The following is a 25,253-nucleotide window of genomic DNA, read 5'->3' on the forward strand; positions in this document are numbered from 1 at the left end:
TAATTTTTTTTTTTCAGCAACTTTAACACCACCAAAACCTCGTGCGTGGCAATCCCGTGTGTCGCCAAGCATCGAACCTGTGACCGAAGATGTGCTCATGGTGGTACTGGGCAGAGGCAGACTCGGCTGGATTGAAAAAACTTAAATGCTCAAAGACCAAAAAATACATATTTTTTCACTTTTTTAAAACCACCGCTGTGAGTCTTAAATAATACAAATATATAAACTTTTTAATTTTTTTTTGTTTTAGGGTTCCGTACCTCAAAAATTATATTCTACCTTGTTGTCTGTCTGTCAAGAAACTTGTACCCTATAGGTTTTCCGTTGATCTAGAATCATCCTAGGTCTTATATAAGCCAATGTATAGCACTAGTAAAGGAAAAAATCTAAAAATCGTGAATTTGTGCTTAGTTCACAAAAAAATTGTAATTTTTTGTACGATGGTACGGAATCCTTCGTGTACAAGTCCGACTCGCACTTGACCGGTTTTTTAATTACGCAATAAAACAATTGTTCTTAAAAAAGTATTTTATTTATACCATACACATGCGTCACACAACAAATACATATAAACGCGAGCCTTACGTTTTATTATAAAGGTATATTTATATAGTGTTCAGTAAAATTAATTATTAATGTAATATCTTACTAATATGGAAATTTTATAACTGCGGACCTTGATTATTGCCTCTCTTAATGTACCTAACTTTAATATGTATATTTAATTTCATATAATAATATTCCTAATTATTTATTTATTTGCAGAAACTTTTTTTACATGACAAAGAGATTTAGTTGTCATGTAGAAATATTTCACTTTAAAATTGGCACGTAAAAATGTGTATTAATAATTTTACTTAGTGTGTAATAATTAGTAAGTAAATGAAATTATTGTAAGTATACAATTTAAACATTTTATATTACTGAGGATTAAATTTGGTGACTCTACAAAGCATTATAACTGAAAAACTGTCCTTAACATACATACAAACATAATAATACACTTATGAAATATAAAAGTTATTTGTGTTCTCTCATACATAGTTTCACTGGTTAGTTGAATGTTTCATTAGTTAATGACATTAACTAGAGCTTTTCTAGAAAAATATTTTTTTCTGGAAGAAATTAAAGCTAGAAAAGTACTGCACCAAGACTGTTAAAATACATCGATGGTTAAAACAGACATTTAAGTATTTATTTGGTACGAAAAATGTATTGTCATATAAGTAAATGCAATAAAAATGTAGAAAAATATATTTTGTAAACCTATTTTTGTTTTTTTTTTATTTTATGAACAATGCATGCTAGACATGATTAATAACCCTTTTCTCCTGAAACTAAAGCTACCTTTTCATTATACGCATCGATTTTGTAGGAAAGCAGCGCGTAAATGCACGTTAAAAATAGGTAGGAAATCAGTCCATCTATTAACGCTTAAGAACCACGCTTTGATTTATATTGTATTCGATATTGTATATCAAATCTTTGAAAAGAGCAACCGCCGAGTTTCTTGCTGCTTCTTCTCGGTAGGAAAGGCATTCTGAACCAGTGGTAGATGCTCTTGACGATTCAAAAGTACTTATAAAAGTCTAATTGAATAAAAATATTTTGAATTTGAATATCGCCAGAATACAGTATTCACACGGCATTAACACCACACTTTTTGCCGAATGTCTTATAGTACTAGGTAGTAGCGCATACTTTGAATTAAGAACCATTCACACGTTGTTTTGAAAAAAGTCGGTTTTTTTTTATTCACTATAGGCAAGCGCTTGACCACAATCACACCTGATGGAAAGTGATGATGTGGTCTAAGATGGGACGCGTTTACCTAGAAGGTGCCTATTCACTCTTGTTTTAAAAAGAAACAAACGTTTGTTTGAAAACGTACACAGTTTTAACCGTGTGAACTGTTTCTATACTCAATGTATGCACTACTTTTATTCAATAAGATTACCTACTTATCCTGTAAAAAAGTGCAGTAGAAAAATTAATGTTTTGTGAATGGGGTTGTGTAGATTTATTACATAGATTTAGTAAATAACGTAGCGGGTAAAGATCACAGACATCACGAAAGTCAGAATAGAGAAAAAGTTACGATGTGCCAACCCTGGCACCGGTGCCGCAGCACCCGTACAAGTTTCTAAATGTCTGAACAACTCATTGTAGTTCCTCGCTTGTTCGTTGTCCGCGTCGCTGGATGGCTCTGATAGACCTTGAGCGGTGTCCAGGAATAACAAATCCCGTCTACCGTCGAATGGTGAATACATCCTTAGGTTGATTAACTGTGAACTGGAACCGATGTTGTAGCCGAAGTAGAAGTCTAAAGTGTCTAGTAGAGTATTGATGCTGTTGGTTATGTCATTTCTGTAAAATAAAAGTTAGGTTTAATTTCCTAGTTACAGCACGTCGTAAATAACAAGTGTAGGTAATTAAAAATTTATAACACCCCCGACAAGTGAAGGTTACAGTAACTAGAAAAAAGCTGATAACTTTCAAACGGCTGAACCGATTTTCTTGGATGATAGCTAAGAACACTCTCGATCAAGCCACCTTTCAAACAAAAAAAACTAAATTTAAATCGGTTCATTCGTTTAGGCGCTACGATGCCACAGACAGATACACAGATACACACGTCAAACTTATAACACCCCTCTTTTTGGGTCGGGGGTAAAAACACGACCGCCCTGCTAAACTACGTAACGCAGGTATACGAACCAAAAGAAAAAAATTACATTTGAAATTGGCGTTATAAAACCGCCATTTTGATTTTTTTCCAAAAAAAAATTATAGCCAGTATCGTTTGGGATGATGCAAGGGTTCTAATAGATACCCAATACATTTAAATCTGTTTATACGACCTAATATATAAGAATTCAGAAATTGAATAGAACGACTTGTCGCAAAATTTTATTTTAAAGCTATTTGAAAGCTAGGTAAGTATTCGTAGTTTGATTTTTTACATTTAATTTGTTGGGAATTTTTACGCAGATAGTGTACATACGTGAAGATTTAGAAAGATTAAGTTTGTATTAGGCCATGGATACTACATCTATAAGTTTTACTCACATACTCCTAAGTAGCTTACGTAATAGCTTACCTACGTAACGTAATTTACCTGAGTTGAAAACAAGTGACTGTGGCCTTCGTCTGTGTTGGTGTTGGCTGACGCGCGTGCTCTGCCTTTTTGGAGCGTTTTTTTTTTTGGTAAAACTGACTGGGAAGAGCTCTAAAGGGGTGCCGCGCGTGTTTCAGCGAGCGCCGCCGGCACAGACGAAGTCCATACTTATATAGTTTCCCTAACTTGTTACAAATAACTACAAACTTGACATTGGCTAATCTTTGTAAAGCCAGACGAGAGAGAAAAAAAAACAATTTACCTTCGAGCAAGCACCTCGGAGTCCACGACAAAGGCCAGCAGACAGTTCGAGTCGATTGCGACACCAGTGGAGAGTGCGAGAGTATTGTTTCTGCAGAGTGCTCGGACTGAGTTGTTTGGGAGATTCGATGCAAGGAGTTGATCTATAAAGACAAGTGTAAATTAAAAATTTATAACACCCCCGACTAGTAAAGGTAACTAGAAAAGAGCTGATAACTTTCAAACGGCTGAACCGATTTTCTTGGATTATAGCTAAGAACACTCTCGATCAAGCCACCTTTCAAACAAAAAAACTAAATTAAAATCGGTTCATTCGTTTAGGAGCTACGATGTCACAAACAGGTACACGGATACACACGTCAAACATCCATCTTTTTGGGTCGGGGGTTAAAAAATGATTCGTTAACTCGATGATGCCCACGCCTGCGCATAAGCATGGCGTTATTCAAGGGGCGGAACAACAAATTCCTGAAAGGCCAGCGACGCATCGGTGGTTCCACTGGTGCTGCAAATGTTCATAGACGGCAGTAATCACTTAACATCGGGTGACCCGTCTGTTCGTTGCTCGCTATTTTTATCTATACTAATAAATAAAATTGGAGTGTCTGTCTGTAATTTCGAAATAACTACCTCATATTAAGCTCATATGGTTATTTGAACGATACCATAACTGAATCACACGTTTTTAAAATTTTTGTCTGTCTGTCTGTCTGCCTGTCTGTCTGTTTGAAAAGGCTAATCTTTGGAACGGCTGAACCGATTTTGACGGGACTTTCACAGGCAAGTAGAGGATTGACCAGGGCGTAACATAGGCTACTTTTTTAACCGACTTTCAAAAAGGGAGTTGTGTTTTTCTACCTATGTACACCAAAATCTCCGAGATTTCTGAACCGATTTGCGTCATTTCTTTTTTAATCGATAGAGGAACTTTGCGACATTGTTTCATAAAAAATTTGGAGTCCAACTCCTCAATCCTGACGCTGCAGGGGATCTGACCAATCCACGCGGGCGAAGCTGCGGGTATCAGCTAGTTTAAAAATAAAATAAAAAATAAGCTTTGGTTTTCTTTAACCCCGGGGGAACTCTTTGATTATCCGAAATAAAAATTAGCCTATATCCATCTGCGAGATACAAGCTTTTTCTGTACAAAAACTACCAAATATACGTAAAAAATCACTAACTAAATTATCCATAATATTTTAAATGCTCAAGTTTTTGGTTTTTTGTTTTGTTGCATTGCAACTGATAGAGATTTAGAAGAGAAACACGGTTAAAGATCTGGAAAATGGAATAGACTACGTTTTATTCCGGAAAAAGTAAAGTCTCCATGGGATTTTTAATAACCAAAATCCTCGCGATGAAGTCTGAGTTTGAGTATTTGTATGATGTGAGTAGAATAGAATAGAATAAAATAGAATAGATATTTATTCAAGTAAAATTTTACAAGTGTTTTTGAATCGTCAAATAATTTACCACTGGTTCGGAATGCCGTTCCTACCGAGAAGAACCAGCAAGAAACTCGGCGGTTGCTCTTTTCAATGGAGTGGCGTGTGTGTGTGTGTGTGTGTGTGTGTAAGTTGTGTGCGTGTGTGTTTGTGTGTGTACGTATAACGTACTTACCCTGTATTTTATCACTCTCCAGCTCTAGGAAAGCGACGTGGTTTTCCGGCTGCGCCAGACAGGACAGCGTGCCGTTGTTGCCGTAGAACAAGTTTGTGTGGTTGTATGCGCACGTAACTGGAATTATACTATACTATATTTCTGTTTTATCTAAAAAATGGGCGTTGATAGCTGTATGTAACACAGATTTTAACGAACACAGCTGTTGACCCTTCGTTTTCCTAGCTTATAAGTTCCTTTTGTACATTTGAAGAATAATTGAAATATTAAATTAAAGTGATTAATATAACTACCTAAATAAGTAGTAAGGCATAAGGCCGCGGATACACCTTCAAGTTTTACTCACGTTAGTAGCTTACATTACAACTTACGACACATTTAATGAAAATGTACATTTGTATGCTTTGTTTTTATCTGTGACACCATCAACAAACAAATGCATTTTCTTTCTTTCTTCTTTCTTTCTTTCTATTTACTAATGTAAACACTCTTGTAAGTACATTTACCTCAGTAAACTGTCAATTAACTACGTAGGCTACTAACGTAAGTAAAACTTACAGGTGTTATCGCGTCCTAAAGGTAGGGTAGTAAGAGAAGGTTTACTATAATAACTTAGGGATGAAGTTCGACGTTTCCTTTTTCGTTTAAGTACGTACGTAAGTGTAGTTTTTTTTTTTTAAAGAATATTAGCCAAGTTTATTATGCTGACTAATATTCCCCTTTCCCCTCCAACTAAGCGTAAAGCTTGTGCCAGAAGTGGGTACGACAATAGTGCAACGGGTGGGGTTTGAACCGCCGACCTTTCGGTTTTCAGTCCGCTCCTTTGACCGTTGAGCTATCGAGGCTATTTAGTTAGTAATGTTCTAAGTACTTACCTACTATAATTCTAGATGTTATATTTCGCAGTTTACCCCAAGGTACCTAAAGTCCTAAACCACGTAAGTCGTAACTATAGCTACCTCGTAAACTAAACGTATAATATTATAACTGCCACACTGTGCGCGCTGTGATTCATAAAGCGCACCTCAATATCGCGATCTAATTTTAGACAGCGCCATCTACAATGTAAAACTAACTCAATATAACCTAAACTATTTGCTTGATGTATTACCTACTATTATGCCACTATACTTGACAAATTAAAATAATCTAACTCAACAAGGAACAATATTATTTTACTTACAATTGTCACCCCCCACAACCGTTACGGAGGATCGGCATGCTGTGCACAAGTTTGTTGCGTTGAAACTCTGAAAAACACACATTATGTTTAAGACCCAAACGCATTTGCGTTGGGACCATTAATAAATGTAAGTAGAGACATGGCATAATAGAGTTAACGCTACGCTACGACAAGTGCGAGTCGGACTCGCATACGAAGGGGTTCCGTACCATCGTACAAGATATTTTAACATTTTTATGTGCAACACAGCAAGTTAATGACAACAGCGCCATCTAAATGTGATTTAGTAAATTAATTTTTCGTGAATATACCTATTTTAATTATTAATAATCCAGGCAGCAAGAACCTGTGAGGACACGCCCGGGCAAGGAGGCTCGGCCTCGAGGCCCGTTCGACTTTAGTTTGTCGAGAAGACACCACAACAATTTTAATTATTTTTTGTGAAGTTTGTCATGTTATAATATGATTTATCAAACACGGTTTATACAATATATTACTGTGTCAATAAGTGTGATTGTGATAATGATAATGGTTTTATACTCACGCTTTCACCAAGTGCATGTGAATTGGCCATAGCACCGGGCGCGCATGCACTATCAAAGAACTCGCCTACGGCTCGGGCGTAGTCACACTCCGAGCGGCTGATCACGCTGCGCTCTTGGGCCGTGCGCACGAAAGCCATGTATGCTGGACAAAATCACAATTTTCACTAATAGGTAAAGAAATAATTTACGACAAAATTATCGGTATTGATTTCGTAACGTACCAAAGCACCTATAAAGTATCGATACCGATACATACTAACATTAACGTTTCTCGATACTATAATTATTAATATCGGTAAAAGTAACTAGGTACATAATTCATGCCGGTAACACCTATCTATGTCTAATGATGCCAACAATGATGTAGAATGTAGATGTTAGCTTCATCCATCACAAGTACATGAGCGCAAATGAATAAATAAATATGAAAAACGTTAAATCATATTGGTATACTGCTACTATAATATAACCTTTTCAAAGAACATAACGAAATGTTTTTTTAGTTTTAACGTCAAAAATGGTCATGGTTACCGCCCTGCAACAAATTATGTTCACACAAAACAAAAACTATTTAAAAAAAAGAAAATAACCTACCATAAAAATCAAAGCCCGATATTCTTGTTTTGCCATCAGGGTTGTTATGTTCGGCTGGTTATCTAAAGGCCTATTTAATAGAGTCAAGATAAAGAACAACTCACAGATGCCGCCAAACTCCGGGAAGCAAGCCCTCTTGCCGCGAAGGTTCTCGAAGCGAGTGATGTCACTCTCAGCGGAGCTGGCTTTGACCAGCGCTACCACGCGCGAGAACGACGCGGGGTTGCTGCGTGAGTTCTGTACCAGCTTCACTGCCGATAGTTTGTAGTGTCTGTAACGAGTATTATCTTCCTGTAAGGTACTCAGGTCAAGTCAACTGGATGTATGAAGTATCTCTCTGGGCTGCAAAATTGCTCTATCTAGAAGTCAACTTCTAGATAGAGCAATTTTGCGGTGTCACAGGCGAGATGGATTAAAACGACTGACAGATGTCGTCAAAGCAAATTTTATTTTATTATAGTCAGTAATGGATCACTCCTTCGGGAATGTACGTACGTCTACAACTGTGAGGTTCCAAAATCCCAGAACTCTCAACCCAAAGTAGGTAGCTGTAGTACTATTTGTATGAGGGGTTGTACATTACTTCTGAATTTCGTTTTACGGCTTCGGAATTATTGTTACTTTAGTTTTGCAACTCATTAAAGAGAGATCGAAATAAATAGAAAGAAGAAATGAAAGCCTTTGCCCAATATTGGGACACAGCAGGCTGCAAATAAGTAAACAATAAATAATTCTGTTCAATATTATTTAGCCGCCATGAAGGTCTGAAGAATCATCTCGATCAATAGGATATCATAAACAACTACGGTATTTTTATCACACTAATATTATAAAGGCGAAAGTTTGTATGTGTGTGTGTGTGTGTGTGTGTGTGTATGTTTGTTACTCCTTCACGCAAAAACTACTGGACGGATTTGGCTGAAATTCGGAATGGAGATAGATAATATCCTGGATTAGCACATAGGCTACTTTTTATCCCGGAAAACCAAAGAGTTCCCACGGGATTTCAAAAAACCTAAATCCTCGCGGACGAAGTCGCGGGCGTCAGCTAGTAATTAATAACACTGTTTTTGTTTATGATATCATTATGCCTAAATTAATGCTACCGGTATCTATACCAATAACGATACCGTTATCATTACTAAAACTGAATAATTTGTAGGAAAAAAATGCTCACTGTCTTGCAAGAAATCCGTAGTTAGCTTTCGTGGCTATAAAATCAGCGGCATTATTTCTTATATCTGCGAGGCATTCAAAGACGGTCGCTCTCATCTGGCAGGAGATCACTGGTTCGATGCCAAGTACGAAGGCTGCGTTTCGTAACCACATACACTTGGCATGCTCTTGAGAGTTGACGGTGCACCAACGATGGACAGGCAGACATGATGAGGAAGCGTCGATTGTGGTTAAATTACGGACTGGAATAAAAAAGTAAATAATCTTGACATTTAAAGAAACAAAAAAGTCTAAATAATTCTACAATATATAGTAACATCTCGCTTTTTAATTTCATTAACTTTGCAAAAATATTTTCAATATACATTGACGCTGCCAATATCTTCGGAACCTTGTCTAAAGGGCCTTCTTTTAATAATTTATTTTAGTTAGGTATTATATTATATTTTTTAAGGTTTCTGGTTTTAGGTTCTTTGTTTTAATGATTTAGAAATAAATAAACATTAACATCGAAACATACCCAAAACGAAACGATACCTGTACAAATACCGCTGCAGATTGTGGTTTAAGTTCCGATACCAATTACCTGTAATGTTACTGATACCGGTATACCATACCGGTATAACTTTATTGATACCGATAAAATTAACTACAACATTGTGTGCAGTGAACATGTTCGATTGCCAAGAGCCTTTATAAAAATGTTTCAGATTTCAATCCCGATGCAGATACTTTACTCCAATGTCGATACTACCAAGTACCAATACCATAACGTTACCAATGCCGATAATGAAACTTACATCCTTGTGTGTATTCTAGTGGTGTTTGCAGAGTTTCCTGAAAAGTGACGCGAGCGTTACTGCCCCCCACCAAAGCGGTATACAGGTTGGTTTGCCAAGAGTTGCCACCAGGGTCGACGCCATTGGGCCACCAAGCTTGTAGGTTGGCTTGGATTTCTGCGGCTCTTGAACTGTAAAAGTAATTATTATGTTATTTGCAGGGTTCCTTTCTCGAACGGTGCCAACGAAATCTTATTACTACCAACGTTGACATTTATACAGAACTAGCTGATGCCCGCGACTTCGTTCGTGTGGATGTAGGTTTTTTAAAATTTCCGTGGGAACTCTTTGATTTTCCGGGATAAAAAGTAGCCTATGTGCTAATCTAGGGTATAATCTATCTCCATTCTAAATTTCAGCCCAATCCGTCCAGTAGTTTTTGCGTGAAGGAGTAACAAACATACACACACACACACACACACACACACACACATACAAACTTTCTCCTTTATAATATTAGTGTGATGTGTATTTCTATTGGCGCTATAACAACAAATAATAAAAATTTCAGAATGGCCCTCATGAAAATTCAAAAGTGTTATTCCTTGTAGGTAAGATGTGTGTTCGTGTGCGAGTCCAACTCGCACTTGACTGGTTTTTTTAATGATAAGGGTAAGATCATTTTAAGTTGTCTCAGTTTTGATTGTTATTTTTTTCTTGTGTAAATTAATATACAAGTGTATTTTAGGGCCATTGACTAGCTATTATTATTTTTAACAGTCGTATTTCCATTACTGGACTTGTCACGTGGCAAAATGCTAAAGGCTAAGACAATGTTAAGACAAAGCCGACGTTACATCATAGGTGACGAAGAAAAAAGTGACAGAAGAGCTGGATTTCTTGCACATCGGTCAGCCTGACTGTCCAGCCAGTATTTTTGACAACATTCCACACGGGCATAATTAGTACAGTAATAAGTTATCTAATTTACTAGTTAGTTTAAATTTTATTATAACATTTTCTTTTTAAAAAAAGTTTAAAGTTGTTACATTGATCGCTGCCAAAATAGCCCGTATAAATACTCACGCAGATGCTACTATCGCTCTCCAGGGTTGTTTGACGAAGGAACAAGGTGCAGTTGTTGATGCCAACAACTCCGACGTGAGAACCCTTAAAGAGTTGTCTTCACATAGCAGCGCGAATGATGTTGCCAGCGCAGGATTGCGAATCTATGGAAAATTTAACAAATATTGGCACTTAATCTCTCTCTGAGCATTGTATTCCTCATGAGAGGCATGCCGCATGACCCTTACTTACTTATTCTTATATTGGTTAGAAGTTTATAAATAAAACGATTGATTGTTTTATAGGTTCTCAGATTCTTGAGTTCCCAAGTACGTCTCGATTAAGAGAAACAAATCGTATCACAAATATGTATCAGTGCCGATACCGATTTATCGAAATGAAAATTATCGTCACTGTACCGATAAACTCACATTGATACACTCCCGGACGTGCTGCTAAGCGACGAACGCGACATTTCCGTTGTTATTACAGTCCAGGCTTGGATGTGTCTGTTGTTGTTGTTGACACCAGCACCAGTGATGCCCATCTTAGCAATAGGTGTATAATAAACAACTCACATTGAAGAACTCCCGGACGTGCTGCCAAGCGACGTACGCGACAGTACCGTTGTTGTTGCTGCGCAGACACTCCAGGGCTTGGATGTGTCTGTTGTTGTTATTGATACCAGCAACAGTGATGCCCATGTCGATGGTGTATCGTGAACACGAGGAATTCACGCCACAGAGGGAGCACAGTGATGGGAAACGTTTTTCTGTTGAAAATTTTTTTTTTATTCAACTGGGTGGGTATGAAAAATATTAAGGGTAATAAGATTTACCGATACCGATATAAAATACAATTTATATCGGTATTTTACTGATTCTTATCACCTGTATACCGACGATAAGGATCGGTATACAGATATACTTGTAGAGGCACTAGTAAATAGGCATTTTAGAGGCTACGCGTGCGACGGCGTAGCGAAATTGGTTAGTTGCATCTAGCCCGTTGTATCATGTTGACGTTTACAAATTGTAACTTAAAATTGTGAATTATAATATATATATTTTTTAGTGTTCATTTCTTTTGTTTTTCTTTCTACCCTGGTAGAGAACACGGCACTATATATACATAAAATACCTGTACAAATATACCTGTACATTGGTGACTCGGACTTTGAACTACCAGGGTAGCGCGTGTTAATTTTATTAAAATAGTAACGTAACGTAAGCTAGGGCAACTCAAGTTAACACGTGTAAGGAAGTGAAAAACTAAAAAACTGTAAAAATGGCGCAACCTACGACAGTAGTGATGGATGAAGACACGCATCTAGCGTCGATATCTATCACGTCGAAGATCCCGGAGTTTTGGACCGACCAACCTAGGGTCTGGTTTATCCAGCTGGAAGCAATACTGGCACCACAAAAACAAGGAGACGCATCCAAGTATAATATAGTGGTATCCAAGCTGGGTAAGGATGTCATTCAACAGGTGACGGACATCCTCATCAATCCTCCGGAGGAGCGTAAGTACGAGGTACTTAAAGAAAGGTTGCTGAACATATATGAAGAGTCGGAGAACCGCCAAATACAGAAGCTCATCGGGGAGATGGAACTGAGTGATCAGAAACCCAGCCACCTCCTCCGAAAGATGCAGGATCTGGCCAGAAGTAAAATTAATAACGAGACCCTAAGCGTTTTATGGCAGAATCTGCTACCAGCAGCAGCACGAGGCGTTCTGGCTGCGACAGAAGCTAAAGATCTAGACAGACTAGCCGTGATTGCTGACAAAGTAATGGAAACTATGAAGTCCCAACCAGTAGCAGAAGTGGCAGCAAAGGAGACGGTACCCGGAAATTCGTCGATGGCAGCTGAAATAGCCAGGATCCATGCGAGGTTGGACCAGCTGGACAGGTCCAGAGACAGTTGGCGAGGCAGGCGAGGTCGCGGAAGGTTCCGTGGTCGTTCGCGTTCCCGAGGACGAGAGGAAAACAGATCCAGACGTACCCCGGATAGCCCGGACTGGCTCTGCGTGCATCATTTTAGATACAGACAGAGAGCTAATCGCTGCGAACAGCCGTGCACCTGGAATACGAAGCAGGAAAACTAGTGAAGATGCAGGTAGAACCGGTGGGTACCTGCGTCGAATTAGGGAACCACCGTTTATGTGTTACAGATAAGGACAATGGCATACGTTATTTAATAGACACAGGTGCGAACATTTCAGTGTTGCCTAAAAGTTATAAATCAGTGTGTGACAGTGCAATGAATAATAAATACAAACTTTATGCCGCGAATGGTAGTGAAATACAAACTTTCGGAACAAAGACTCTAGTGTTAAATTTAAGATTGCGTCGTGCGTTTAAGTGGACTTTTGTAATAGCCGACGTTAAACAACCCATTTTAGGAGCGGATTTTTTAGCTAAGTATAATTTGTTAGTAGACTTAAGAAACAGACGATTGTTAGATCAGGAGACTAACATGTATGTAATTTCCACTATAGTAAACTCGGAGTATTCATCTATTTTTACTATAGCCGAGTCGCATCCATGTTATTCTCTCCTAAGTAGGTTCCCAGAATTGACAATGCCAGCGACGTTCAAAGAACCACCACGTCACAGCGTAAGACATCACATCGAGACTTCAGGTCCTCCGGTGCATGCGCGCCCAAGGCCGCTGCCGCCGGACCGATTTAAAAAGGTAAGAGAAGAATTTCGCCTTATGCAGGAAATGGGTATTTGCCGCCCGTCAAAGAGTGCGTGGGCGAGTCCTCTACACGTTGTACCTAAAAAAAATGGTAATATAAGGCCGTGTGGAGACTATAGAGCGCTGAATGCAATTACGAAGCCTGATAGATACCCAATTCCTCACATAAAGGATTTTACGTTTATTTTAGCCGACAAGAAAGTATTTAGCAGGATTGATATTAACCGAGCGTATCATTTTATTCCGATAGCAGAGGATGACGTGGAGAAAACAGCTATCATTACACCTTTTGGTTTGTTTGAATGGCCATGTATGTCTTTCGGTTTAAGAAACGCAGCACAAACGTTTCAACGTTTCATGAATAATTATGTTTTACAGGATTTAGAGGCAAATTTTCAGCAAAATAACCCGGATTGCGCGAATTATAAAACTGAATTTGTTTTTTCATACTTAGATGATTTAATAATAGCTAGCGAAAATAGTTCGCTCCACGAAAAACATTTAGAGGCCGTTTTTGAAAGACTACAACAAGTTGGGTTAACTATTAATTTAGCAAAGTGTGCGTTTTCACAAGATAAAGTTGAGTTTCTGGGTCATGAGGTCTCAGCCAGTGGCTTAAGACCGTTGCCAAGCAAGGTCCAAGCTATTGTAGACTTTCCCAGACCGAAAACGGTAGAGGAACTTCGTAGATTTCTAGGCATGGTAAATTTCTATAGAAGTCATTTGCGTCAGGCAGCCGAATATCAAGCTGAATTAAATAAGTATCTTCACGGAGCAAAGAAACGTGACAAAAGTAGTATAGTGTGGACAGAAAGTGCTATTCAAGCTTTCGAACAATGCAAGTTGAATTTACAGAACGCTGCTTTGTTAGCGTATCCGATAACAGGTCAAGTGCTTGCTATAATGGCAGACGCGTCAAATAGTTGTGTTGGAGGCACATTGCAACAAAGAGTAAATAACGAATGGGTTCCGTTAGGTTATTTTTCGAAAAAATTGACTGACACGCAACAAAAGTACAGTACCTACGACAGGGAGTTACTTTCGCTTTATTTGTCAGTGCAATATTTTAGGAACATGTTCGAAGGTAGAGATCTCGTTTTGTATACAGATCATAAGCCGTTAACGTTTGCGTTTAAAAAGCTAAGTAGTAGTAAAGAAACGCCGCGAAGGACCCGTCAGTTATTATTTATTAGTGAGTTCACGACGGATATACGCTATACAAAAGGCGAAGAGAACGCGCCCGCGGACGCGTTATCGCGCGTTGAAACAATTTCGTGCCCGTCGGTACTTGACTTCACAGAAGTGGCTATTGCGCAAGCGAACGACACAGAGCTCACAGAATTGCTAGGAACAAAAAACGGTAACACGAGACTAATAAAAATTAACTTGCCGAGTGTAAATAAGCCGATTGTTTGTAACTTGCGAGGCGATAAGGCTAGACCTTACTTACCAAAACAGTTTAGGCGTATCGCATACGAAGCAATACATAACATCAGCCATCCTGGCATTAGAACAACAAGGAAAATGGTAACTAATAATTATTTTTGGCCTGGGATGAATAAAGATATAGGTATTTGGGCTAGGTCGTGCATAGAGTGTCAAAAAGCAAAGGTTCACAGACACACTATGTCACCTTTAGGGCAATTTGCAAAAGTAGATAGAATGTGTCATTTACACATTGACATTACAGGCCCATTCACTATTTCAGAAGAAGGCTACAGGTATTGTCTTACAATGATCGATAGGGAAACAGGTTGGCCGGAAGCATTTCCAATTAAAGATATTTGTGCGAAGACAGTAGCCAAACTCGTGTATGAAGGATGGATTACTAGACATGGGTGTTTTATTAATTTGAGCTCAGATCAAGGAAAGCAATTTGAAAGCAGTCTCTTTAGACAGTTAATGAAATATTTAGGGGTTCATAAGTTTAGGACGACACCGTACCATCCACAAAGTAATGGCATGATCGAACGATGGCATCGTAGTTTTAAGGCCGCCTTAATGGCGAGATTAAAGGACAATAGGTCGTGGGTTGAAGAAATGCACACCATTATGATGGGACTACGTGCAGCACCACGCAGTGACACAGGGGTAAGTGCCGCGGAATTAACCTTTGGGCGAACTCTGAGGCTCCCTGGAGAATTTTTCGAACCATCGGATAGTAAGATAACGGACGGTGAAGAGTACCTAAAGCAGTTGAAACAGGTAATTAGTAATTTAAGACCGAAACCTGAGACACAGAGAGACTCTCGAACTATTTTTGTGCACCCTGCCTTAAAAGACTGTAAAAAAGTTTTTGTTAGAAACGATTTAATGCGTAAGTGTCTACAACCACCGTATGACGGTCCCTATGACGTCATAAAGCGGTTGGAAAAAGCATACTTAGTACAGTTACCCAATAGACAAGCACTTATTTCAATTGACAGGTTAAAACCGGCTTTTGTCCTGGATATCAAAAATCCACGACAGACGCCGGATGAAACGACATGTAAGAAAAAATGTAGATTTAGTGACGATGATGTTTTGCCGACTCATACAATCCGTACTACTCGGAGTGGGAGAGTCAGCAAAACGCCCGTTAGGTATCAGTAGAATAATTTGAGTATCAACTAGCAATTAAGCAATAAGTATTACGAAATAAGTATTGTAAAATGGCCCCGATCCGCATATATTATTTTTCATTAGAAGACATAACTAAACCTTATTATTGGGAGTGTTAGAGTGGTTGACGATTGTTATAGTTTATTGGATAGTGTGTAAATGTAAAATGTAATGTAACAAACATTCGAAGCGTTGAGTGCAACGAAGGCTGGATGGCGTGGGAATAGCAACAATTGTAAGTGGACTTGCCACAGCGACCCCGTCGCCACCCGCTCAAGTTGTAGTGACCTCATCTCAAGTATGATGTGTTAAGAGATGTACCATGTATCGAATCAAAGGAACACTTTAACTGGGTGACGTGTTTAAATTATGATTTGTTGGGTAAGCGGATCGAAACATTGCTAGGGTTGTCGAAAAATAAAGAACGAATATTGTGAAATAAAATTAAGGTTGCGGAAATTTGTATTTGTTTAATTTTTATTAAGATAAAAATTTGGGGTGGTGTGATGTAGAGGCACTAGTAAATAGGCATTTTAGAGGCTACGCGTGCGACGGCGTAGCGAAATTGGTTAGTTGCATCTAGCCCGTTGTATCATGTTGACGTTTACAAATTGTAACTTAAAATTGTGAATTATAATATATATATTTTTTAGTGTTCATTTCTTTTGTTTTTATTACTACCCTGGTAGAGAACACGGCGCTACTATATATCCAGCAACATCAGTCGTACATTAAATATATATACATCAAATATCTGTACGTAAAACACCTGTACATACTTATCGCTTTGAATTGTGTGTACCTGTTATTATATCGTGCAAACATTACCTAGATCCTGTATATAATATACCGTACTACAATGATACCATACGATACGAGAGATTTGGAATTTTTGATATCTAATTTAACAATAATTTTTGATATTTAAGTTATCTTAGGCTTGGCGCCACAGTAAACCAGCTTTACTGATGCCACTGCAGTGACTGCGTTGACGCCTTCGGTTACCAGGGGCTTTCTTGTTCGCACTGGTCGCTTCTCTCACCATAGTACCCTTAACGACATCATCCGGAGATACCTTGCCAATGCCCATGTGCCAGCTGCACTAGAACCTATTGGCTTGGCGCGTAGCGATGGCAAGAGGTCTGATGGTATGACTCTCGTTCTTTGGAAGACGGGCAGGTCGCTTGTTTGGGATGCAACGTGTGCAGACACTTTAGCTGTATCCCTCATTTAGACCATCTTCTCAGTGGTGGGTGCAGCGGCCACCAGCGCCGAACGTGCCAAGAGGATTTAAAGAGCCAAATATGAAAACCTCGATGCGAGCTTCATATTTTTTGATGAACTTACTAAGATCTGCATCAACAGTGACGTTAGCGCTCCAGGGTCCAGGGCGGCAGGCACTACCGAAGAACTGGGACAGGGTTTCCACTTCCAACTCCTCGGCAGTTCTGCCAGCGGTGGTCGCTCCTGGGCAGCGGTCTGTGCGAGCAGCCTAGACCAAGCCAAGGAAAAATATCACTAAAGTACAAGGAATGCAGTTCCATCCAAAATTCAAAAACAAGACGTAAAATCAAAAATTGAATAAAAAATCGGTCACATGCGAGGTCAAGGTCTTTAATACGCGTGGGGACCAGCAGTTCGGTCTGTCTAAGCCATTATAGCAATATCTTAGGCAGCGCAAGCCATCCAGACTTCTTGTTTGGTTTCTGAGTCCACTTTAGAAGAATAAACAGACTTAAAACTCGCTCTAAAATCTTCAAAACGCGTGGAGACCAGCAGTTCGGTCTGGTCTAAGCCAGGATACCTAGTAGTATCTTACGCCGCACAAGCCATTCAGACTTCCTGGATACCAATTCACTTTTTTAGGGTTCCGTACTTCAAAAGGAAGAACGGAACCCTTAAAGGATCACTTTGTTGTCTGTCTGTCTGTACGTCCGTCCGTCCGTCGTGTCTGTCAAGAAAACCTAAAGGGTACTTCCCGTTTTTTTTAATTCTATTATTTTTAAGGGCTTATTTGAGAAATAAGAAGTAGAAGACTTACAGCTCGCTCCAAGGTCTTTAGAACGCGTGGAGACCAGCGCAGCTCGGTCTGGTCTAAGCCAGGATGACAGTATCTTCCTCCTCGCAGACCGTCCAGACCCCCAGTGTGGCTCGCCGGTACCACTGCCACGGCTTCGAAGGCGAACGGCTCTGGAATGTTCCAATGCTTTTAGATTTCTGTAAGCTTCTCTTTCGCATGTTGTATAGAAGCAGGCGTTATTTTGCGGAAGTCCATGATATACGAGGAACCAAAAGCTTAATTTGCTATAATCTGCCTAACCAAACAAGTCTGTATGGTGCATGTAGCATGCGACATGCACCGCCCACCCACTGATAAATATGCAGGAAAAGCCAGCCACCAAGCATGCATGCATGTCGCATGCCGCATGTTGCATACAGATTTGTTTGGTTTGATGAATTATAGCAAATTAAGCTTTTGGTTCCTTGTATAGCTTCTCTTTCATGTTATTTGGTAGTTGTTTCAACTTCCATCCCGGTAAGAAAAAAAATATTTTAAAAAAAAACAAGATTTCGGACTGCTGTCACTCTTTGACTTATTGAAGTAAAAAAGAGACAGCTGTATCACGATGCTCGTCACCCAAGAAGTGGACCGTCCAGGAGAAGTTGGATCACTCAAGCAGAAGTGGTCCATCCAGGAAGAGGTGGACCATCCAAGAAGAAGTGGACCATGTAAATACTTATCCTCTCACCTGCAGTCCTAGACACGTCTCGGATAGAAGCTACCACACGATGGTCGTTTGGCTGCTGGTGGGAGAGAAGGACCATTTCTTCCTCAGAGAAAACGGCAACATCTGCTTGTCCTCGGCCCATAGTCAAAGCGCAGTCGATCCTAGAAAAAAGTTAAGTTAGCTTTTTTTAACCCCCGACCCAAAAAGTGGGGTGTTATAAGTTTGACGTGTGTATCTGTCTGTGGCATCGTAGCTCCTAAACTAATGAACCGATTTTAATTTAGTTTTTTTTTTTGTTTGAAAGGTGGCTTGATCGAGAGTGTTCTTAGCTATAATCCGAGAAAATCGGTTCAACCGTTTGAAAGTTATCAGCTCTTTTCTAGTTACTTTAACCTTCACCTTTTTTTTCAATTTACACTTGTAATACAAATTAGTGCTCGCCCACATGTATGGGTTGTGGTGTGGTTGTGGTGTGGTTATGGTTGTGGTGTGGTTGTGGTGTGGTTGTGGTTGTGGTGTGGTTGTGGTGTGGTTGTGGTTGTGGTGTGGTTGTGGTGTGGTTGTGGTTGTGGTGTGGTTGTGGTGTGGTTGTGGTTGTGGTGTGGTTGTGGTGTGGTTGTGGTTGTGGTGTGGTTGTGGTGTGGTTGTGGTTGTGGTAGTGTAAACCATCCCTTATTGTCACTAACCTGGTGTTGGCCGATCTGCACACGGCTGGGCTTCCATCTCGTTCGATATTTTGACACAGGTCGGGATCAGACGGGATACATACTCCGACTGAAAACGTTTAATTTTAATTATAAAACATTTTTTCTCTGGTGGGAGGCTTCGGCCGTGGCTAGTTACCAATAGTTACTACCGGCCAAGCGATTTAGCGTTTTACTACGATACCGTGTAGAAACCAAAAAGAGTATGGGTTTAATGAAAACTGCCATACCAGGTTAGCTCGCTTCCATCTTAGACTGCATCATCACTTACCACCAGGTGAGATTGCAGTCAAGGGCTAACTTGTGTCTGAAAAACCTGGTTTTAAATGAATTCATGATCAATTGAATCATCATTATAATTACAAGGATCACTCAGAAAAAGCTGCAGGTATTATGCAGGTGAAAGAGTAACAAACATACAGACATCCATTCATACATCCATCCATACATACAAACTTTCGCGTTTATAAATTAGTAGGATATTACGTGTTTGTATGTAGGAGCTATTGCATGATTCATATGGCCCGCCCTAAATCGGGAATGCTTATCAGAGACAAAACAACTGATACCATTTGGCCATACCGTTTGGTCATATGACGGTTAGGATTAACGATAAATATAGTATTATATCCATACTAATATTATAATTGTGAAAGTGTCTCTGTCTGTCTGTCTGCTACCTTTTCACGGCCCAACGGTATATCCAATTCAAACGAAAGGTACAAAGTTAACTTATATCCCGTATATACTTTTTATCCCGGAAAATCCCATGAGCTTGACCTTAATGTAGGTAGCTTGCGTCCATATTTACTGATAAAGGCAAGTACTTATCCCGGAATATCTAACAGTTCCCACGGGATCTTTGAAAGCCTAAATCCATGCGGACTAAATCGCGGGCATCCCCTAGTGTTAAATACTAAATAAATATAAATGGCGTTCATGCTGGGAGCGGTCAATAAAGCGAAAATAATAAAAAAAAAAAAATTAAGGCTGTTGTACGCCTGAGCAATATAGCCCGCATGCAGCAGGGCTGCATGCTACAATAATGGACTAAGAGCCCGCGAATGCCAGACCTTCGTTTGCCTTTTTATAAATGCTGAAAGTTTCTCTCCTAGCGTATTGTCCCCAGCACAGGGAGGATTCACTTTTATAATTCAAGGTTGCGCCGGTTGTGATATAAATATTTACTACTAGAGGATGCCCGCGGCTTCGCCCGCGTGGATTTCGGTTATTTGAATCCCATAGGAACTCTTTGATTTTCCGGGATAAAAAGTAGCCTATGTCCTTCCCCGGGATGTATCCCAAGTTTGTACCAACTTTCATTAAAATCGGTTCAGCAGTTGGGCCGTGAAAACATTGCAAACAGACAGACAGACACACTTTCGCATTTATAATATTAGTATAGATCGAACAGCGATAAACCGTGATAGCATTCCGAGAATCGTGGTGAAACGAGCTTGATTCACCTACCGACCACAGAATTCCAAATAAATAAATAGAAATGGTGTCAGCCATGTCGCTGATTTCAGCAAATCTAGAGTCGTATCCTCGTTCCTGACTTCTACCCATTTATTACATAATGATGATTTTTTATTGGGATACAAGCAACCATAAGGTTAATCTATATCTTAATATTATAAATGCGAAAGTCTGTCTGTCTGTCTGTCTGCTACCTTTACACGGCCCAATAGTGTAACCGATTCTGACGTTTGGTACAGGGTTAGCTTATATCCCGGGGACGGACATATAGGCTACTTTTTATCCCGGAAAATCAAAGAGTACCCGCGGAATTCCTAAAGACCCATCCACTTAACCGATTTGTATGTTTGGTACCGAGGTAGCTTGCGTCCCAGTCATTGACATAGACAACTTTATATCCCGGAAAATCAAACAGTTCCCATGGGATCTTTAAAAACCTAAATCCACGCGGACGAAGTCGCGGGTATCCTCTAGTACTGCAATAATGCTTCAATAATACTCCTATCCTCTTCATAAGAAGAGAATAGGAGCACATTTAGATCTGTAATTTTTGTTTAATTCAAAGATTGCACACTAGAACAGTCGTTTAAAGAACTGATAAAATTATTACATAACCAAACTTACTGTCCTGGGCGTTGCAGCACACAATCAGCAAAACAGCAACTAAAAGTCCTTTAAAACCCATAGTGCCACTATTTTACACACTTATCACACTAAAAACGGGACTCAATTCCCGTGGCCACACCCTTAACCGACCACGATGTAGTCAGAAGCGTTCGATACACTGTCCGTTATAAAAATGTTGTATTTGAATGATAGGGATTCGACTTAGGTTAAAAATCGATTTGATTATGACCGATATAATCGTTGATTTTATACAATTTCGATATATCGATTAGTAAGTATGCTCTATATCGATTTTATACAGTTTTCTTTCATTTGTAGACACGCTACGTCGTAGCTAGTCTACGAGAGAGAAAATAATTTTGTAATCTAATCATATCAGTAATCAATTCTTCCTTTTATTGAAGAGAAGAATACATTTTTTAAATACAATATAACATAATATCTATTAAGCTTTTTTCATGAGTACTGTCTATCTTTGTTGTACCTATTCATCTCCCTTTACAACCTCTCGCACTGCCAAGGGTCACTGGTAGAGATCTCTTATAGAGATAAGTGCTTCCCTGTCCACTTTTTCTTTTTTTTATCTTTATTGTTACAACTTTCTGGTACAAATAAATAAAATAAATCCTATCTATTTTATTTCCATAGTAGGTACCTAGTTGAATTTGTGATCGATTAAAATTAAAATCGATTGATTTACCACATCCCTAAAACGGCATATAAGCCGTGGAATCTTATCAACAGTTTCAAAATTCAGTGTAAAGGTGTGCGATAATAAAGTACATATTGATAATCTGATAAGAGCTGATTATTTCGTACTCGTACGTATAGGCAATAATATGTGTCTGCCAGGGCGCGGGTGGATTGCTTTGCCTCATACTTAGTCATCGTCATAATGATCACACTAATATTATAAAGGAGAAAGACGGATCCAGGGCTGAAATTTAGAATGGAGATAGATTATACCCTGGATTAGCACATAGGCTACTTTTTATCCCGGAAAATCAAATAGTTCCCACGGGAATTTTAAAAAACCTACATCCACGCGAACGAAGTCGCGGGTATCAGTTAGTCAACCAATAAACGTCCACGGCTGGACATAGAACTCTTGTACTACTTCCACCTGAATCCAGCGGCTCCCTGCGACTCGTTTGATGACGTCTGTTGACCTAGTGGGGGGGTGGGGGGCACACTGACTGACTGGCTGGCTGAACGAAACTATAATGGTCCCTTGATTTAAAACCCTAAAAAACCGGCCAAGTGCGAGTCAGACTCGCACACCGAGAGTCCCGTACTCGGATAATTTTTCCGAGATTTTGCAGGATAAATTAAAAACTATCACACTAATATTATAAAGGCGAAAGTTTGTATGTGTGTGTGTGTGTATGTTTGTTACTCCTTCACGCAAAAACTACTGGATGGATTGGGCTGAAATTCAGAATGGAGATAGATTATACTCTGGATTAGCATATAGGCTACTTTTTATCCCGGATAATCAAAGAGTTCCCATGGGATTTTTAAAAACTACATCCACGCGAATGAAGTCGCGGGCATCAGCTTGTAAGTAATAATAATATGTCTGCCAGGGCGCGGGTGGATTGGTTTGCCTCATACTTAGTCATCGTCATAATGATCAACCAATAGCTGTAGGACTTTTTTTTTTCTCTCTCGTCTAGCTTTACAAAGATTAGCCAATGTCAAGTTTGTAGTTATTTGTAACAAGTTAGTTGAACTATACAAGTATGGACCCCGTCTGTGCCGGCGCTCGCCGACACACGCACGGCACCCCCTTAGAGCGCTTTCCAGTCAGTTTTAACAAAAAAACACTCCAAAAAGGCAGAGCACGCCCGCCAGCTAACACCAACACAGACGAAGTCCCCTGTAGGACTTTGCTCATAACAGAGTGAAATTAACCAGTAGGGTGGTAACTAGCCACAGCCAAAGCCTCCCACTAGATGTATATCTGGTCTCATAGAGCTAGGTATCCAACCATCATCATTATCAACCAATAGACGTCCACGGCTGGACATACTGTCTCTTGTAGGGACTTCCACGCGCCACGGTCTAGCGCCGCCTGAATCCAGCGGCTTCGTACGACTCATTTGAAGCAGACATCTATTGACCTAGTAGGGGGGAGGGGCGGAGGCACAAATACTGACTGACTGGCTGAACGAAACTATAATGGTCCCTTGATTTAAAACCCTAAAAAAACCGGCTAAGTGTTAATTTACCAAGTGTCAAAATTACCCGAGGGTTCCGTACTCCGGTAATTTTTCCGAAATTTTGCAGGATAAATCAAAAACTGTTATGCATAAAAATTAATGTAAATCTGTTTTAGTATATATACAAGTAAAGCCCTTTCATATGATACCCTACTTGGTATAGTTATCTTACTTTGAAAATTGAAACACATTTTAATTTTTTTTTAATAGTGTAACCACAAATTCACGGTTTTTTGGATTTATTCCTTTACTTGTGCTATTTAAGACCTACCTACCTGCCAAATTTCATGATTCTAGGTCAACGGGAAGTACCCAGGTTTTCTTGACAGACACGACGGACGGACGGACGGACAGACAGACAGACAACAAAGTGATCCTATAAGGGTTCCGTTTTTCCTTTCGAGGTACGGAACCCTGAAAAGGTGAAAAATAATTTCCAAGGACTACCAGTATCTGAATATTTTCTTTCTTTATAACTTTAGCTATAAAAAACAAGTAATATAAAGATAACAACATGTATGATACATATAATATTGGCCGCAGTTTGTACTAGAGAGTTGTCATAATTATAACTAGAGCAGCTAGGTCCTGCATAGTGCATTCACCCTGGCCTAATGTACAAGGTCACTAGCCGTGCTTTTTGACGTGACAACGTCTTATAATTCGATAGAGCCGGCTGCACGCACGAAAAAACATGACTCATGCGGCGTTACCTCGCTCTGAGGCGTTCCATGTAAGGCTTGAAGTGCAAGCGAGAGCGCGGAACGAGCGACAAAGAAGCACAATCGGCCTTTGTTGTCATGTTCAACTATCGTCAGTAAACCGACTTTACAGACAACCAATTTTTTTCACTGACTGACGTACTTACTTACTGATTAAACACAAGATCTCAAAACTATTGTACGAAGTGTATTTCTGTGTGCCTAGTGGGAGATTTTTAACCTATTCGATCGCGTAACAGTTAACTGCGTTTTGTATGGAATTGAAACAGCGCCATCTTCTTGTCACTAGATGGCGCTGTTTCAATTCCATACAAAACGCAGTTAACTTTTACGCGATCGAATAGGTTAAAAATCTCCCACTAGGCACACTGTCTGTTTGTGGCTATCTAACGTGTAAACTAATGAACTGATCTTAAGGGAATTTGACATTTGCCTGTAGCTTACTTTCTGAAGCAGGGCATTGGCCGCACGGGAAACCTCAATCTCACGGGAAATCGGCAATTCTACGCAGACCAAGTCGCGAGCAACAGCTAGTATAGTATAATATTGAACATGGAAAAATCTTTATTCACATCTCTTTACATTGCCGAAAAGTAAATTACGGTAACACTTGTGTTAGTTACAAACTCAGTAAATTGTCTCAAAGTAGTCAGTAAATTGATGCTGAACAGATTTTTTTACCCGATTACGGCAAACGCAATTTATGGGGGTTATGATTTTACCAGTCTATGTATGTAGGTTTGTATTTATATATTATACAAATATTTTTTTGCTATTGTATCGAGTGGGATGTCAAATGAAAGAGAAAAAATTCTGGGTTCATACATATAAATATAGTTAACCGAGTAATATGAAAACAATTTTATACTATACTAGAGGATGCCCGCGGCATCGCCCGCGTGGATTTCGGTTTCTTATATTCCGTAGGAACTCTTTAATTTTCCGGGATAAAAAGTAGCCTATGTCCTTCCCCGGGATGTATCCCAAGTCTGTACCAAATTTCATTCAAATCGGTTCAGTGGTTGGGCCGTGAAAACGTAGCAGACAGACAGACAGACAGACACACTTTCGCATTTATAATATTAATAATGGATAATGGATCTGTCGCTATTTCGCGCAGTAC

At 39.4% G+C, this 25,253-nt stretch overlaps 2 protein-coding genes across 2 annotated transcripts in view; both read right to left on the bottom strand.

The window, feature by feature from the left end:
* Positions 1 to 516: 516 nt before the first annotated feature.
* LOC123878863 (transferrin-like) lies at positions 517 to 21,383 on the bottom strand. Its single transcript, XM_045926222.1, has 15 exons — positions 21,184 to 21,383; positions 19,063 to 19,150; positions 18,398 to 18,537; positions 17,689 to 17,837; positions 16,995 to 17,139; positions 10,920 to 11,113; positions 10,363 to 10,505; positions 9,298 to 9,467; positions 8,499 to 8,739; positions 7,426 to 7,592; positions 6,727 to 6,869; positions 6,183 to 6,249; positions 5,000 to 5,116; positions 3,381 to 3,522; positions 517 to 2,367 (listed from the first exon to the last, which is right to left on the bottom strand). The coding sequence occupies exons 1-15, from the start codon at positions 21,242 to 21,244 to the stop codon at positions 2,034 to 2,036; spliced, it is 2,301 nt and encodes a 766-aa protein (XP_045782178.1). The 5' UTR covers positions 21,245 to 21,383; the 3' UTR covers positions 517 to 2,033.
* A 1,126-nt stretch (positions 21,384 to 22,509) lies between these two features.
* The window catches only part of LOC123878864, a 36,531-nt gene continuing 33,787 nt past the window's right edge, over positions 22,510 to 25,253 (bottom strand). The window contains exon 18 of the mRNA XM_045926224.1: positions 22,510 to 22,521. The gene's annotated coding sequence lies outside the window, so the exon portion shown is untranslated. The remainder of the gene's footprint in view (positions 22,522 to 25,253) is intronic.

The sequence above is a fragment of the Maniola jurtina genome, chromosome 26 (assembly GCF_905333055.1).
Source record: "Maniola jurtina chromosome 26, ilManJurt1.1, whole genome shotgun sequence".
Classification (NCBI taxonomy): Eukaryota; Metazoa; Arthropoda; class Insecta; order Lepidoptera; family Nymphalidae; genus Maniola; species Maniola jurtina.